We start from the raw sequence: 17,125 nt of genomic DNA on the forward strand, positions 1-17,125 counted from the left end.
GTTTTGTTGTTCGTATCGTGTTTGAAGAAGATGAGCGCGACGGAAGCCCAAGGGAGTAGCACCGCAGAACCGCCAGCGCCCCCTGAAGCAAACCCCAAAACCTTCGCGGAGAAGCAACGCGAGCGCTTGCAGAGGCTGCGAAACCTGCACACGCTGCGAAACGAGGCGCGTTCGCACAACCACCAGGAGGTGATCGCCGAAGACGCCAGAAACAAGCTTCCAGCCAACTGGGAGGCGCGCAAGAAGCGCGCCGAGTGGATCTTGAACGACCAGAAAGCGCGCGAGGAAGCTGCCCAAAGCGGCGAAGACTACGACAGAAAGAAGCTTCTGGAGATATCGGCGGTCGACGCCGAGAAGATCGAGCGCAAAAAGAAGCGGAAAAACCCCGACCAGGGCTTCTCAGATTTCGAGGCTGCTACCTATCGACAGTACAACAGGTTGGTCCGGAGCATGGGCCCCAAAGACATGGAGAAATACGAGGAGGACAAGCAGAAGTACGGGGAGGCGTTCTACGGCGGGCCCCACGTCATCATCCACGGGCTGCACGAAGACAGGCCCGAGGCTGTGGACAACATGGTGAAGAGTCTCGAGAACCAGATCGCCAAGAGGAACAAGTACTCGAGGCGGCGGACGCACAACGACGACGCCGATATCGACTACATCAACGAGAGGAACGCCAAATTCAACAAGAAGCTGGACAGGTATTACGGGGAGCACACTGCAGAGATCAAGCAAAACCTGGAGAGGGGGACTGCGGTCTAGTAAATTCAGTTGTATCAAAATAAGCAATTTTTTTGTCTTAATTAATTTACAATAAAATATGTACATTCACAAACTTAACAAAATGTCGCCTAATTTACACATTGTGTATTTTAAATGAGCAAATATTTGTTTGATTAACAAATTTGTAAAGAAAATAAAAAAATAGCAGTTCATGATTCTCTTAATTACCTGATTCTCGACCTATTATAAAACCCAAGAGTGGACAACACCTGCAACAAAGAGTCGAATCAGTTGGAGAAATGTGAGGTTAGGATTGCTAAGAAAACGTCAAATTGTGAAAATTTAGCAGGCAGAGCAGCCGAATCGGTGTCTTAGCTTTGTTCTTTGTTGACATGGTAATTTTTGACAGTTACGGGTACGCAAGCCCAGTCAGACATGATTTTTAATAGAGAAAACGTGTACTTACCTTTCGGTTATTTGCACTACACGAATTCATGCATGTTAATGAAGCGCCATCAAGATAAAAGTAAAAACTGACACACAACAAACAATTTCTTACGTCTAGATAGTCTTGGAGTTACATGAATGTGAATATTATCACCTGGAGCTGCAGAAACTACAAATAAGAACGAAACATTAGAACAACGCAATAATTTTATTGGTCAACAATTGGTAGGTACAATACACGGTACTATCTACTGCGCAAATCTTAATACAAAATAAAACAATTGAATTTGGAAGGCTCGTTATCACAGTCCCAAAGGTACAATCACAGCCGGTCAGTTAGGCCTGGTGAACTGGGGGCGGCTGTTCAAATTTTGAGCAATGTAATTGAGGTCGTTGTCGACGAGGAAGCCGATGGGCCTGTTGACAGCCACCGGTCCCCGGCTGGTCTCGCGGAAATTGGGGAGGCTGAACGAAGGCACCAGGTTGAAATTAGTGGGACAGGGTTGCTGTATGTTGTAGTTAATGTTCGGATGTGAGGGTCTTTTACCGTGTAATATCCTAGGCATTTCGCACTGTTCACATTTATCCAAGTCTGGATGATTAAGGAATGTACACAAGTGACAATTCCATTTGGGACCCTCGTTGTCTTGAAACGCGCCCAAAGGCGGCTGGGTGTATCGGCCTTCGGGCCTCCGCGAGCGCGGTCCGCCCTCTATGTGGAGGGGGCCCCTCTGACCCGTGTATATGTTGTGGTAGAAGTCTTCTTGTATGTCGACTGGCGCGTCTGAAAAAACAAAACTCCAGTGAAAAAAGAACAAACCTAAAAAGCATTTTTGACTGCGTTACATCAAAGACCGTTCGATGATTGATTCGAACAGTGCGAAAAATCTGAGATCGAACTTTCACGATATTATTTTTTTGCAATTAGCTACCCCACACCGTGATTTGTTATTTGTCAATGTTTGCGATAATTAGATAAAAGAACATACTTCAGGAGTGGCTAGCATTGATTTGTTTTTGTTTGTCCCTCCTAAACACAAAACTATTAATTTGACAGACGTGACTTATTTTCATTTCCACAATCGATGTGTCACTCAAAGTTTTTTGCTTTTCGTCATAATATAATCAACATTTTCCGAAAAAATGGGAAGTCTTGTGATATTATGTCTGAAAAAAACATGACGTGTCAAAATTAACTTTTTTCAGTTAACAAGAAAATTCATTTCGTCCCACGTAATTTTTCAATTCCGTTACAGTTGACTATCGTTTGGAAAAAAAAACCTTAATTTTCTCTAATTTTTTTTCTTTGGGCTAGAAGCCAACAAAATCATGAGAACTGTTTAACAGATGCAACTATTGCTGTAATCAGAATGATATCATCCAAGACCAAAATTGTCAAAATTTGTCAAAGTACCAAAAGTTTTAAAAATAAATCAGAGTAGTTTTAAAACATGACCTTTTGGCTTGTAAGTACACTGCTGTGCAGAAAAATCCCGTACACCTATTTTTCGCTGTGTTAAGTCGGTCTGGATTGGTTTTGACTTTTTGTCAGTGTCAAATAACTGTTTCATTTTCCTAATAACAAATAAAACAGTGACAATCTTACTGACAGTTTATAACCTATTTACAAATGTAATGTCAAAATCCACATTTACAAAGCACAAAATACATACTCGAAAACTTGATTGCTTGATTTTTGAAGTGTACGCGATTTTTCTGCACAGCAGTGCATATACATATTTTTAATATGTAGACAAACTACTTAATTGGATCTTACAACAGTTATTATTACGAGTATTTTACAAAAATCCCATTTAACCACAAGATGACTGCTTTCATTCTAAAATTTAATAAACATAAAAAGTCCAACTGGGGGAATATCAAAAGTTATTCAAAAACGTAACCTTCATTATGAACTTTTTAACTCAAAAAAATGCTTCGTTCCTTAATAATTATCCTTTAAGTTTATTTCAACGATATTGCATTTTTTTTTCTGGAATCTGTAGAATAAAATACAGGTGTATCTAAAATACGTGTTAATTTTAACCAGTGGCAGAATTCGCCAATTTATGATACTTTTCTCTATAACATTTTGCGAAATTCGCAAAAGTTTTCCAGTTTCCCCAAATTTTTACCAAACGAGCCGTTTTGTGGGATTAACTAGTCTCTATTATTTTGTAACAATGTATTATAAGTTTTTTGACAAGGCTCCGTTTCTATAACAGAAAATTTTCGCCCTTACCCATAGGCGGGTAACTCATACAGGTGTCTCCAGACAAAAAACTCCCTTATTTATAGGAGGATTTTAATTATTTATACACCAAATTAAATAGTTTGAACAGGCTACAAAAGGGCCTAATAAATTCACGAATAGGCCCAAGGGCTTCAATGCTAAACTGTCAAGATATTTATTTTCCAATGCGAACACATACTTTTTTTGAAATTCTGATAGAGATTTTTATTCTGAAAACAACAGTGTATCACAAGTACACACTTACATACCAAAAATTACAAAAAAAAGTAAAAAAAAAAGGCTACTGTAGTTTATGTTCAAACTGCGCTCCATTTTGCGCCATGACCAACTTCATTAAACTATGTTATGGCCATCCCAAATGTCGAAAAAAAGTAAACCAAATGACAAGTCGATGATGGACATAGACAACACAGTAAACCTATAGAACGCAAACTCCTATGCATTTTATCGTTTTTTTTTGGAAACGCACCCACCACAAGCCGTCAGGGGACGCTGCTGTTTTATAAAAATAAAAATCGCTGAAACTTATGCCAAAATTAAAAAAATATATATATTTTGACATATTAAGTCAAATAATAAATCCACCAATCCGTTGAGAACCACTGAAAATTGTATTATTGCACTCACTACTACCGTAAAAAATTTAAATAATATCCTTGGAAACGAAATTTTTTCTTAATTGTGAATCTCAAACGATGGGGTTCATTTTGCACGAAATTAGCACCCAAATAAAAAATGGTAGAGGAAAAATCTACCCAATTTTGCCTGATAATGAACTGTATACATTTTGGCAGATCATTTACCTAACACCCTGTACCTATGTACTTGTGATACATTGTTGTTTTCAGAACAAAAATCTCTATCAGAATTACTAAAAAAAAAGTAAGGTTCGCATTTGAAAAAAAATATTTTGACAGTTTAGCCTTGAAACCCTTGGGCCTATACGTGAATTTAGTAGGCCATTTTGTAGCATACTAGAACCATTTAATTTGGTGTATAGATCAACGGGGGCCAACCCGCGGCACGCGTGCCACTATTGGCACCTGGTCATAATCTCATCACAATACTTACGAGAAGTAAAAATTTTTTTTCCTATTATTCGATTCAGTTGACTTAGTAGGGCAGGGATACATATGCATTATCTTTCAGAAGAATGAAAAAGAAATGGAAAAGGGGCACGTCAAATATTTTTAGTCAAATACTCGTAAAGTGGCACTCTAGAACAAAAAGGTTGGCCACCGTTGGTATAGATAATTAAAATCCTCTGCATAAATAAGGACCTATGGACTCGTATTTTTTTTTTGGGAACACCTGTATTTTGATGGCTTGTTTATCCTAAATTTTAAATCAATTTGTAACGCTTTTTCGTAAAAAATTCAAATAGAAAAAAACGTTCTGTTCTTCCATCTGATATAGGATTTTCAAGATTTTTTTTTTCTTAAACCATTTAGTTTTTAAATCACAGCAATTTTAAGATTGCCAATCACAGAAGAATGATTAGTAATTGAATGATTAGGGAATTGTTCCGTGTACTCTTGTTACCAGGTAACAAAATTAATGTTAAAAAGTCAATATTTGTCTGGTTAACTGTGCAAACGTTTTGATCATGATACGTACTAACGTCAAAGTGACATTAATTAGTACATTTGAAAAATGTCGATTTTTGGACAGCAACACAGTAAGAAATATTCACTTCCGAAGAATACACCGAAATGATGATAATCTCCGGGGAAAGTGGCAGGAATTCTAAAGCGGTCGCAAGGTTGTATCGTGAACGCTTTCCACATTGTCGGCATCCTAAATAGTTTCGGACGTATTTTTACGTTTAGTGAACAGAACAAGAACCACTGGTTCTTTGGTTCCGGATAGAAAATGAGTTGGTGGTGTTGACCACACCGCGGCGCACGGTTCGCACTCCTGATACGGAAGGAGTCGTACTTCAATCATTTACGGAAGATGGAACGAGAAGTGTTAGAAATGTGGCCGACATCCTGAATCAATCAAAAAATACTGTTCAAAATTTTTTTAAAGGTAAAAGTTCAACATCTATTATCGCAAGATTATACACTCCAGGAACACGAAGAGAAACCAGGCTTTACTGCAAATGTGTTACTGACGGGTGAATCCTATTTTTCCCGCCAAGAGACTTTTAATAGTCACAATTTTCACGTATGATCGGCAAAAAATCCACAATTTGAACATCCCAAGAATAATGATAACAAAAAAAAAAAATAAAGTGTCTGAATTTAAAAAAATACATATTTTTAATTGTATACAGTGCTTACCAAAACGTCTCACCACATGCGAAAATGTTTTATTTAAATTTAGCAAAAATGTTACTTCGACAATCATCGTTGCCCGCCTAAAGTTTAAGTGACTGACACGTTATCACGTGATTTAGTAGGTATACGTCAAATTTGACAAAATAATATAAAATAGGGTTTGTGTTGAATCGAAAATCGAAAAAAGTTACCGGGAAAATTTGGTACTGATGAGATTTTATGCCACGAGTAGTTTCAGAAAAAAATTCTCTAAAAAAATTAAAAAATTCCGAAATTGAATTTCAACCTGACCGTGCAGAAAATGTGTAAGGGAGCTTTAAATATCTTAAATTCGCAACAATTTTTATTCCGTTGTTATCATACCAAGTAAGCTGACAACCTTCATGCAATTTTTTTTCAAATTTTAACAAAAAACTTCATTTTCGGAATATTTTAGACGTCAAATTTGGGGTAAACCAGAAGTCACGTGACAACTCTTATAGCATATGGTGCGATCTTCTTGGTGAAACAGATGTAATACCCAATATTTATTCAAGGTCATCGAATATTGTGTACATTGTCTGTGTTGATTGAGATAACTTAAGACCTTGATAACATCGTTCAGTCGTTTTAAAAGTCAAAACTTCTTTGTTTAACAACTTCTCGAAGTTATTTCATTTGATTGATTATAAATGAATAATAATAAAAGTCACGCCACAAACTGTAATTTTTTTTTCTTTACACACCTGTTTACTTTAATGCGGTTCCCAGTTACTTAATAATTTGTGTACCTAAGGATGACTCACCAGCGTAGAAACCGTGGTATGTATGTACCTACATATCAGAATGTATAAACTCGTTTCCCCTTTTCCTCCTAACAAATAACAATAAATTCAAAAACCTTTTTTTTTAATTTAGTACTTTGTAAACAGTAAAGACTAAGGACGAGGAAACGGATTGCAAAATTTACTGAGTCACCACCATTCATCGAACAATAATTCAATTATCGGTACTAATTACATTTCTTGTATTCATTCCAAATAAAAAACCATCTCGGAGTGACCATCTTGGTGTAGAACAATCGTTTACTGTGATGGGATAAACAAAAATAATAAGCAGAATTTCACCGTTTCCACAGACGTATAAAATCAAATCATTTGTTAACGGTATCAAAGCTATTTTTAGACACTTATGACAAGTGGAATGTTTTGGAAGACCTTCGGTCGAAAAAATAAATTAACCCCAGAACTGAGCCAACCAAATAACATGCATTTGAGTTTCAAAATCGTTTTGACACTTCCTTTTCTCTTCTCTTACTTTTGTCGGTTTCGAGGGCGAGCTGTTCGCACTGGTACTGCAAATGCTTGATCTCCCTCCGGAGCTGCTTCTCCACTTCGGCGTCGATCTTGTACTCTATGGGCTTGGCGCGGTTGCCCTCCAGGTCGGCCACTTCGCCCTGCATCACCTCCAGCTTGGCCTTCTCCGAGCGCAGCTCTATCTTGAGCCTCTCGATTCGCGCCTGCTGTTTCAGTATCACCGGAGCTGCAAAACACACGACGGATGAGTAACGGCGATCGATGGGGTCACGAGTGCTGACCCATTGGGTCGTGGAGCGCCAACAGCGGGTTGTGCATCGGGCGAAGATAGTGTTGCGCAACGCGGACACGGACAGTTCGCGTTGAAGTTCGGACGGAACTGGATTGTTTAAAATTGCACGCTTCTGTCAACAAAACCGAAATCGTGATAAGCTGACGCTGTTGACGCGATGCGACGCTGCTTTGTTTGGGGAAACGGGAAAACCGGAATGGGATGGGTCTGGGTGAGTCTGATTGGTGCTGATCTTGTGAAGACATTTTTTAAGAGGAGTCTGTGGTGGGCTGCATCTCACGTTATAGGTGAAATATTGGTGTAACTGTAGTGCAAAGAAAAAGGCGACATTTTGCAATGCAATGTAAAGTAGATAAAAATGGCCAAGAATGATTGGAACAGTATTTAAAAAAATGTGGCTTGAAAGTGGAAAAAATAAACTGCCAAAAAAAATTTTATAGAAAGAGAAGCAAAGAGCAACAGCAACGACATAAAGTAGGAAAATTACAAATAAAACGATCTACATACTTATACATGTAATGTAATAAGATAACTTCAAGCTAATAATAAAGCAGGTTTAGAATGTCAAAATGAGAAACAATTCATTGCGGGGTTAGCATCTGGGGTAATTGTTCACTTTAACTACTTCTGGAATTTTCGCGTTTTTTCTGGATAGACAGCCTCAGGGCGTCCTCCTACCATTCAAACCTTGTGCAAATGCCCTTTTTTTCTCTCTTGTTGTGTTTCAAGGTCGCGTCAAGGTTGCGCCAAGTCTTAGTATAACTAAAGGGTAATAAGGAAAATTTTTATTTGCATAAGGTTTGACTGGTGGAAAACGATGTAGGAGGACGTCCTGAGGCTGTCTAGCCAGAAAAAACGCGAAAATTCCAGAAGTAGTTAAAGTGAACAATTACCGCATCTGGAAATGGAGAGTACAGAAAGTGAAGAGAAGTATCAACAAAGCTTAAGGAAAAATAAAGACACGTTTTAAAATGATATACATACATATACTGATTCGATTGTGGCAAATGAAAAACAGGTTAAAACGGTTCGTCCTTGAGACCTATTTTTACACAAATCCGATACTCTAATCGGGGGAGATCTGTACTTTTTTCATGTTTGTGTTTGTCCTTGTATCCGACAAAAATGAGTGCGCTCTATCAGTCGCGACGTAAGAGCGGAAGTGTCGGCCAAAAGGTCTGGAGAAAAAACTTCGCAGGTGATGAAGTACCCTTTAAAATAAAACCGCGTCCTTGATAGATGTATTAATAATCCTAGCGTTATTAAATTACCACAAAATAGAATTTTTTTTCAACAAAATTCAAATTTATTCTGATGTTCTGGTATGTTTACGGCTTGCAGCCAAGGTAAAATTGCTAGTATGTGACGTTCGCGGAAGGCCATTAACATGCTCACATCGGCAGGCGCGACGTGTTTTTTCTTTCACGTTTGTTTTCCTTGGTCCTGTGGAGACTTCGAAGTTCGGCCTATCAAGCGATTGTTTAATAAAACATCACTCGTTTTAATAAATTACTGTTGTTATCCCAGTATTGTTCGCTTTTTATTTTCAGCTGGTTCATTATCACCAGAACGAAATTATAGAGGTTTACCTCGCGTCGTTACCGACAATTCTAGTGTACTACACAGGCTGGTCCACATCAAGGGCCACTTCAGGACCTAAACAAAATTGCATTTGTTAGTCGACGATTCACTCAGATCGAAAGTATTTGTGACTGCTTGAGCAAATCTGCAATTTTAATGGAGTGTACAGCCGTGTGTCAAAAAGGTGCATCTACGATTTCATTTTAAAATTGGACGTCTTTAAGAAGGATATAAAAAATTTATAAATGTACATAATGGGCCGTATGATTTCCCTTTCATTAAAGTTAAAGAACGTCGTTAAATTGTTTTGTCTCTGTCTAACATAGTGCTTGGCATATACTCTCACTTTGTCTAATCAATTATTTAGCTAATGAAAGCCTTAACGAATGGGAAATCATACGGCCCAATGTATTTAAGGTAATACTGTGATTTAAGTGTGATTAAAGGCTGTATTATTTATTGGAAACTCAGATAAAATCAAGTAACAATTCGTCTAAATTTAGAACAAGGAGCAAATACATTTCTTGGATATCTCTTTGTTCGTTTCCTAAAAATTCGTTCACAATTAACAAAACAGTCCTAAGAATTCGGAATCATCAAAGCGCCATATAATTCAATATTTCGTGCAATTGTCACTATTTTTAACAATTGTCAATGTCACTGTCAGCGAGTAATTATCATAAAATGGTATTATCCTGCTAAAGAAGGTCGATCTGGTAGAACAGCAGCTGTAAGAGCGCAGGATTATTCATTAGCGTGCAACATATCCTGATCGGCTACCACCAACATTTAGCTACATTTTCTGAAAGCATAGTTACCTAAAAAAAACAAGGTTGCCAGCAATTCCATTTAATTTTTTTTTTGTGGTTCCATCTTTTGGGGAAATGTGGAAAAGTGACTCCAATTTTCGTAACCATGCTGTACGCTGTGAACTTATCCGCTTTTATTAAATAAATTAATCATCAGACGATAAAAATTCGTAGACATCTACACTGAACTCCAAAATTAACGCATCACTTTGATTTTTTTAATTAAAAAAGCAAGTTTTGAAATATTTAAAAAAATATGTCAACAACAATAACAGCTGAACCATGGGAAATATTTTCAACACATTTTCTTACAAAAAAGAGCACATAAATGTAAAAAAAATACAAAAATTCGTAACATCACGAGTAAAAATGCGATATCAAAAAAACCATCGAAATTTAAAGATTATTTTCCTGAAATCTTGTATTGTCCCCTCTAGCGTTAATTGTAGTTCAATAACGTAGTGGCATGTTAAAAATGAGGTTTCTGTTATGATTTTAGCCTATATTTTGCCAAATATCCAGGAAGTGCTCTTGTTAGCTGACTGAAGTCATTGGGACGTCCTTACATTGCCTGTAACAGTTTTTCCATATTATCCCATAAGTGTTCGATCGAGTTGAGGTCAGGGTTACGTGCTGGCCACTTCATAACTGATATTTCAATAGTCCTAAATTAATCGAAAATTACCATTGCAATATGTGGCTGTCTATTATCGTGCATATAAATGAAGTCTTGCCCTATGAATGGGGCATAAGGTACAACAACAGGTTCCAAGACGTTCGTGCTATATCGATGTTCATTCAAATTGCGTCTAACTAAAACCACTAGCTCTGTAGCTACGTCTAAAGATATTCCTATCCATACCATTGTTGACCCTCCCCCAAAACTCTCTTTAGTGACGAAATTACACTGCGCATATCACTCACCAGGTCGTCTATACACTATTACCTGTCCGTCAGACTTGTATAGACAGAACCTGGATTCATCGAAGGCCAAAACTCTGCGCCAATCTTGTTCGGCCCAATTGACATGTTCTAATGCAAAGTTTAAACGGGCCCTCCGAAGAGCTGCAGTTAACTTGGATCCAGTGGCTGGTCTTCTCGGATGTATCTGATCCTCCTTTAGTCATTTTCTAACAGTATTTTCACCCAGGCGGAGTGCATATTGTCTAACATGCGATCTTGAAGTCGGAGAGCAGTGAGAAACCCTTCTCTAATGCTTATTAACCATAAGTGTTGGTCCTGGTGAGGTGTTGTGATCCGTTTTCGGCCTTGTTTCCGCCTCCTTGTGTGCCGTCCAGTCTCCCGATGTCTCCTTAGAACTTTAGATACGGTAGATTGGTTCATACCAAAGTGATATGCTATAGTCCTCCAACTCTCTTAATTCTGAGCTAACAAAACCACTTGCACGGACTTTTTAAATGCGAAGTTGTTCCTAACAGCACCCATGTTAAAAGTAAATGAAGATTGATATCAATACTGATTAAATTTTTCAACTGCTACTAAAAAATTATTTTCGAGTAAATTTAAAATTTTTTTTTAAATTTTTGTACACACTGGCTGGAAATTTTAATTACTCTTGTAGAATGATCTATGTTTTTCCTCTATTTTCAGTGTGTATAACAATTTTTTGCTTTAAAGTAAAACTTTTCAAAAAAACCGTAAAAATACAAGTGATGCGTTAATTTTGGAGGTCAGTGTATGTTATGCAAAGATTTTTTCAATTTTAATTTTCTAAATTTAAACTACGGCGTGATGAAGAATGACTGAATCTGTTGGTAACAATGAATACATATTTGAATGATTTTGGTACCCTGTAATGTAAACGCATTTCCGGTTGCCAACTTTGACAGTGTTGACAGACAAATTTGAAATTTGTTATCAAAGGTTCTTTTTTGTATACTAAGGACAACGTAACATTTTATCTGCCCCGCCCATTACATTTTCTTAGTTACCAATCAAATAGGTTGTTAAGACGATCTCATTTAGACAGAAAAAAAAATTCTGACATTCGAATTGTCTTAATGACATTTTATTTTTTAAAACCTAAAACAATAAATGTGGACTTGACAGCAAAATTGTAACCTTAACTTTTTTATGTGGCAAATGTGATGAAAAATTATACAGATTGAATCTGGCTTTGATTCTCATTGGTCAATTTATGTGGGCGGAGCAGATAAAAAGTTATAACGGCAATACTATAATACATAAACATAACCGACATAACCTATTTTTTTTTTAAATGTCGTATCAAGTTGAAACATCCGGTCAGTGCCAATTACGAGACAAAAAAAACACCAATATTTTTCAATTGTTTCATTGCCAACAGACTCACTTATTGTTGATCACGCTGTATTTATGACGAATAGAATTTATTAGAGGTTATGCCCGTCTCACATTAGAGCACTTTCCATTGTGTCAAAGACTGACCTTAACGACCAAAATTTATTACTCGCGACTGTAAATTGCAAAAATTTCTTTAATGTACGACTTTATTGTTATCGAACGATAATGACCCAATTTTCTCTTACGTTACTACAGAAATAATCCCCTAGGGCAGTATCTTTAAATAACAGGCTCTACGGCGTTATAAGTTCTTTGTTGCTTAGTTACGACCAGGTTTAATGTATTTGCAAACAACGCACGAAACTAGTCGGCACCACGGGTTGGTCTTTTTTCTTGAACTGAACAAACATTTTAATTTGTCTGTGCAAATATGAAAAACCATTAAATCAAACGTATGTCGCGTAGTGTTAGGCAATGATTGCCCTTCACTAGGATCATTTTTAAATTATCCTGTTGCACTTTAAACAAACCCGGTTTGTTGAAATTATTTATATTGATAGGAAACGGAAAATGCGTAGGTTCGAGAGTGAAAAATTTGAATTTCTACTAGTGAGAGAGAATGAACAAATACGTTGACAAGTGAGTCATAATGGCATTTTAATTGCCATCGGTTGAAAGCTGTCGTCAAGGATATAATATTGGACGAAACCAATTGAAACCAAATGCAAAACTGAAATCATCCAGTTTTTATAAAATATCGAGCGTTCAAAAATGTTGTAATCAAGCAAGCCGTGGTTTTCTCTCTCTCTCCCTCTCTCTCTCTCTCTCTTACAAACGCAAGTAGCCTTTTTAACCAGTAAACTTTGACAGTATCTTCAAATACGTAACCTGGTGCTGTGAGATGGTTAGTGAAAGCTGAGACGAGTAGATGACACAAATGAAAGTATAGACAAATTAAAATTAGATCTTTTCTTATAAATTACTTCAAATGTCTTATGACTTATGACTCTTATGAGATGAAATTAAACAATGTACTCGTAAAAAATCTACAGGTATTTGTCGACGAGTCAAAAATTTATACAGAAAAAAAAGAATCCTTGAAATAAGGTTTGTATTGAAATGAAGGGAAGAAAGAAAAACATAATGAAAAAAAAAGAAGCTAAAGCTGCTAAATCTTCCAGTAAACACTAACCATGTTATGTACGAACTTGAAATATTGGTGGTATACATCAAGAAGTATAGAAGTATAGGGAGGGGACATACGCAAGCTTATGGGCGCGGTAAATTGAAGCGGTGAGGGACAAGGAAACGGGTGCAATTTTATGCAACCCGTGAGGTACGCCCCAGTTAACACTACTTGAGATGTTGGGAATTAACAATAAAACTACAGGAAAATAATACACTATATATTTTTTTTGCATCACAAATGTATTCAGAGTATGAGAAACTAGAAAACCACACTAAATATCACAATGCAAGTGATTTGATTTAGTTTCTTGGGGCGTACTAATAGCAGACATGCGCATTAAAGTGGCTTCACTCGGCCGGCCGTATGTCCCCTCCCTATTATTCTATACTCCTTGGTATACATGGTGATTTATAATACGTGTAAAAAACTTTGACATCGTGTTCGGAAAGTCATTTTAAGAAAAAAAAAAAGTTATATAAATATAGGTCCTATTTAGTTTATTTACAGAACTACAGCAGATTTAAATTTTATTGAAATAATTTATTAAAACAAGTATAACTGCTGCTGGATCTCGAATGCAAGCATGACACCTGTGAACCACTGAGTCGTAAACACGCGCTATTTTTACATCATCTTGACGAATTTCATTAAATCTATTTGTTATTTGGTCAAGTAATAATTGTTCAGGTGTACCTATTTATTTCGACACTATAAACCAGTTGCTTCAACATCAAAAAAAAATCCAACGGATCGGAAGATCTTGGAGGCCAAGCTTCGGTTTCCTTCCTAGAAAGCGGTATCGTAAAATAGCGGCCGTAAAGGTACGACACGGGGCGCGAAAAAGAATCGTGAACCACGTTCGTGAAATAACGAACTTTTATCTCCCACTTTTTCGGGTCGTGCGGAAGGTTGACACGGCTATGCTCTCGCAGTCGTGAATATAATCCATTAACTTGAACCATATCACCATATTCATGTTTTTCCCCTCGGTTGACTTATAATTCCTCGGGCCAAAGGCCCTCGGATTATAACCACGTCAACCTCAGGGAAAAATCATGTTCATATCTCCCTTAATGCATAAATATCTATTTTCGCACGAGCGGGCGTGAAATTGAATTTTAAGACGCTGTTAGCGGGCGTAAAATAGCACTTTTCAGCCCTAGGGCCGGTTTTCAGCCCTAGGGACATATGCCTTTTTATAAATTTTCGTTGACATTAAAGGCAATAAGTTCAAGGCTGCTGAATTTGCAGCTTTTGCCACATCGGATGGTGTACAGCAGCTATCATTTTCTTCGCCTTGTAACATAATTAAGCTGCGTTATTTACACAAATAAACTGAAACTTTCACGTTTTAATTGTGGTTTTCATTTAAATTTATAAATAACAGAACCATTGTTTTATTACTATGGATATACAGGACCTTCCAAGTCGGAGCCCGGGTGCTATTGTATCGTCCCAAATGCATTTTCTTTTTTCATTTAGGAATGTATTAGCAGTGTCTCGTGCGAAATTTTTTGTATGTATGACAGGCGTAAACGGCATTTTTGGCCCTTATCGTGTTAGAGCCCTTGGCTTCGCCTCGGGCTCTAATTTCACTCCGCGGGCCAAAAACGCCTACTTTACGCCCTTAATACATAAATAACTATTTCACTTCTGCTGAAACCCCCCAGTCGAAATTAAACCAACTCGCTCCGATCGCGACGTCCCAGGTGGATTTTGGCGGCGAGTGAAAAAATCGAGCGTGTATCGAAGGCGACATTGATACATCCGACGACGATGGAGGCGGTCTATTTCAGGCCGAAAAATGCCCGAGCAAAGAGCGTTATTGTTTACAAAATCTAAATTCACCATCATCATGTCCGTCTCGAGATATCCATCGGGATTTTTTCCTGCGCCACGCCGATTTGATAACCGCGGCGGCGGCGTCTGTGATGCAACCGACCGACGCCGCTGCCGCGTTCAAAACCAAACAAAAGCGTTGGCGATCGAAAATCGTCGACGGCGATTTTCAATTCTTTCCCGAAAAAAAAAACATGTTTGTGTATTATTAATTATGGACGGATTTTTTCACGACCTCGTCGACGGACAATGGCTACACCGCAGTCTTTCCCACAAATTACTCAATCCGTTCGCCGTACTCCCAACGCGTTTCGCTTTTTTTTTAAACATGTTAACATCTTTGCATCATTTCGCAAATTTATGGCACACTTCATGATCATTGACATTCTTCGCACCTCACGGCAGATTTTTATGACGCCCTTGTTGCGACCTCAAAATCGACGTCTAAATTTAAACACTCTGTATACGACTGGATGCGCAAATACTTGTTTACCACCAGATAAAGCAGGAAACAGCTGACACCGATAACGAAATTCTTCTTTCTCGAACCACGACCCACCCGCTGGTACTTCCGATGAAAAACAACGCCCTCTATCTTTGGCAAAAATCCAGCACCCTCATTTTGACAATCACGGCCCAAGATAGATTGACACGCTCCACTGTATAGGTCGGGCATTGTGTACGCGCACGCGAGAAATCGCGACTTCTAATTAAATAAAATTGGCGAAATTTTTCACACACACCTGTGTATTGGTAAGGTACATTTCATAATTTTTTGATAATTTTTCACTCACAAATAAAACCAAAAAAAAAAAAAGTACTTTTGACCAAAAACCTACCCAGATTCACTTCCTATAATTATTTATGAAATCAGCAGAAAAAAACACCAATTAGATTTTGAATTAAACGCAATTTAACATTTTAACTTTGAAAATCATTTTTATTTATGACCTGCTACTTGTGCTGTTGTAAATTCAGGTGACAATGGAAATTGTCAATTTTATGGCAAAACTGTAAATAAGAGGCTCAAAACGGTCGGCTAGTAGTGAATGATCCTTTTGTTGGCAAATTATACCATTTGGGCCATAAATCAAGCGTTTGGTTTGTGTTAAAATAAAAAATTGAATTATTTGGCTAACCAAGTCAAAATTTGTAATTGTGCCACCAGGGTTTGATGCGCTAGCATATACAGATTAATTTAGTGTCAAAACTTTATAGATAAATTAGCAGTTAATTTCAGCAAACTAATAAAACTGTTACGGCCTTAGGTATTTATTGACAAACATTTTTTTTTTAATCTCAAATATACTCGTACCTTATCAATAATAATTAGTTTGTTATATAAAATTTCGACAATTTTATTTAATTAGAAGTAGCGATTTCTCGCAGGCGCGACTACGACGCCCAATCCTGTACAAACAAGATGCTTTTTTAAAAATTCACGTCAAATACTTGGTGTCGTTATCTGTCTACAAACGAGCGAAAGATAACGCGGATTCGCGGTATTTCACAAGTACGGTTGTAATATTTTATGGACTATTCAAACAACATCTGTTCGACTCGTCGGATAATCTGAATGCACTGACGGATGTGGAACGAGAAAGGCACATGGGAAAACATGAAAAATGGCGAACGTGAACAAGAGAACGTAGCGCGAAAAGAAAGATAAGACTGGGTACCTACATATTAACAAAAGTCAAGGCGACAGCGATAATGAAAATGCAGTTAGTGTGTTCACTTATGTGTTTGTGCGTTTGTGGTCCGTCAATTGCGTAACCAAGATTTGCTCCGTCATTTGACTTAATTGTAATTCTTCTGGAGTCTGAAAATGTGTCTGCTTATATGTATGAAAAGAGATCTGGTTTGGACAAAAAAAAAAAAAAAAGAAATCATCGAGGAGTGGCCGAATAAATTAATTTTATTGTCTTCAACTGTCATAAATTTTCATTTTTCTCCTTTGTAAACTGTCTCTTAACTGCCCTAAAGCAAAATGAGCAGATAACGAACCGTTGCCCTAGACAACACATTCAACGTCACATTTCTGACAGGTCTTGAAAAATTTGTCAAAACTGTCAAAAGCAAATGCGAAACCATTTTTAAAAGATTTGGAAGCTTCAGGGACGTCGTTTCA

At 37.4% G+C, this 17,125-nt stretch overlaps 2 protein-coding genes across 5 annotated transcripts in view; one reads left to right on the plus strand and one right to left on the minus strand.

The window, feature by feature from the left end:
* Positions 1 to 27: 27 nt before the first annotated feature.
* Positions 28 to 933, plus strand: LOC138137673 (pre-mRNA-splicing factor Syf2). Its single transcript, XM_069057185.1, has one exon. It carries the CDS (start codon positions 31 to 33, stop codon positions 760 to 762), a length of 732 nt encoding a protein of 243 aa, XP_068913286.1. The 5' UTR covers positions 28 to 30; the 3' UTR covers positions 763 to 933.
* Positions 772 to 17,125, minus strand: part of Tab2 (TAK1-associated binding protein 2) — a 37,159-nt gene continuing 20,805 nt past the window's right edge. Inside the window, exons 3-6 of one of the 4 annotated variants that reach the window (XM_069057182.1) lie at positions 7,003 to 7,227; positions 1,718 to 1,954; positions 1,283 to 1,339; positions 772 to 992 (exon numbers count right to left, since the gene is read on the minus strand). In XM_069057182.1, coding sequence (XP_068913283.1) covers positions 967 to 992; positions 1,283 to 1,339; positions 1,718 to 1,954; positions 7,003 to 7,227 — 545 coding nt within the window. In that variant the 3' untranslated portion in view covers positions 772 to 966. Of the gene's footprint in view, positions 993 to 1,189; positions 1,340 to 1,359; positions 1,955 to 7,002; positions 7,228 to 17,125 lie in introns of those variants that run through there. The other 3 variants (XM_069057181.1, XM_069057180.1, XM_069057183.1) reach the window with 3 other exon arrangements.

Source organism: Tenebrio molitor, chromosome 9, assembly GCF_963966145.1.
Source record: "Tenebrio molitor chromosome 9, icTenMoli1.1, whole genome shotgun sequence".
Lineage (NCBI taxonomy): Eukaryota > Metazoa > Arthropoda > Insecta > Coleoptera > Tenebrionidae > Tenebrio > Tenebrio molitor.

Coding starts and splice junctions, on each gene's coding strand:
- LOC138137673 (XM_069057185.1), top strand. CDS start 31: ATGAGCGCGACGGAAGCCCAAGGGAGTAGCACCGCAGAACCGCCAGCG.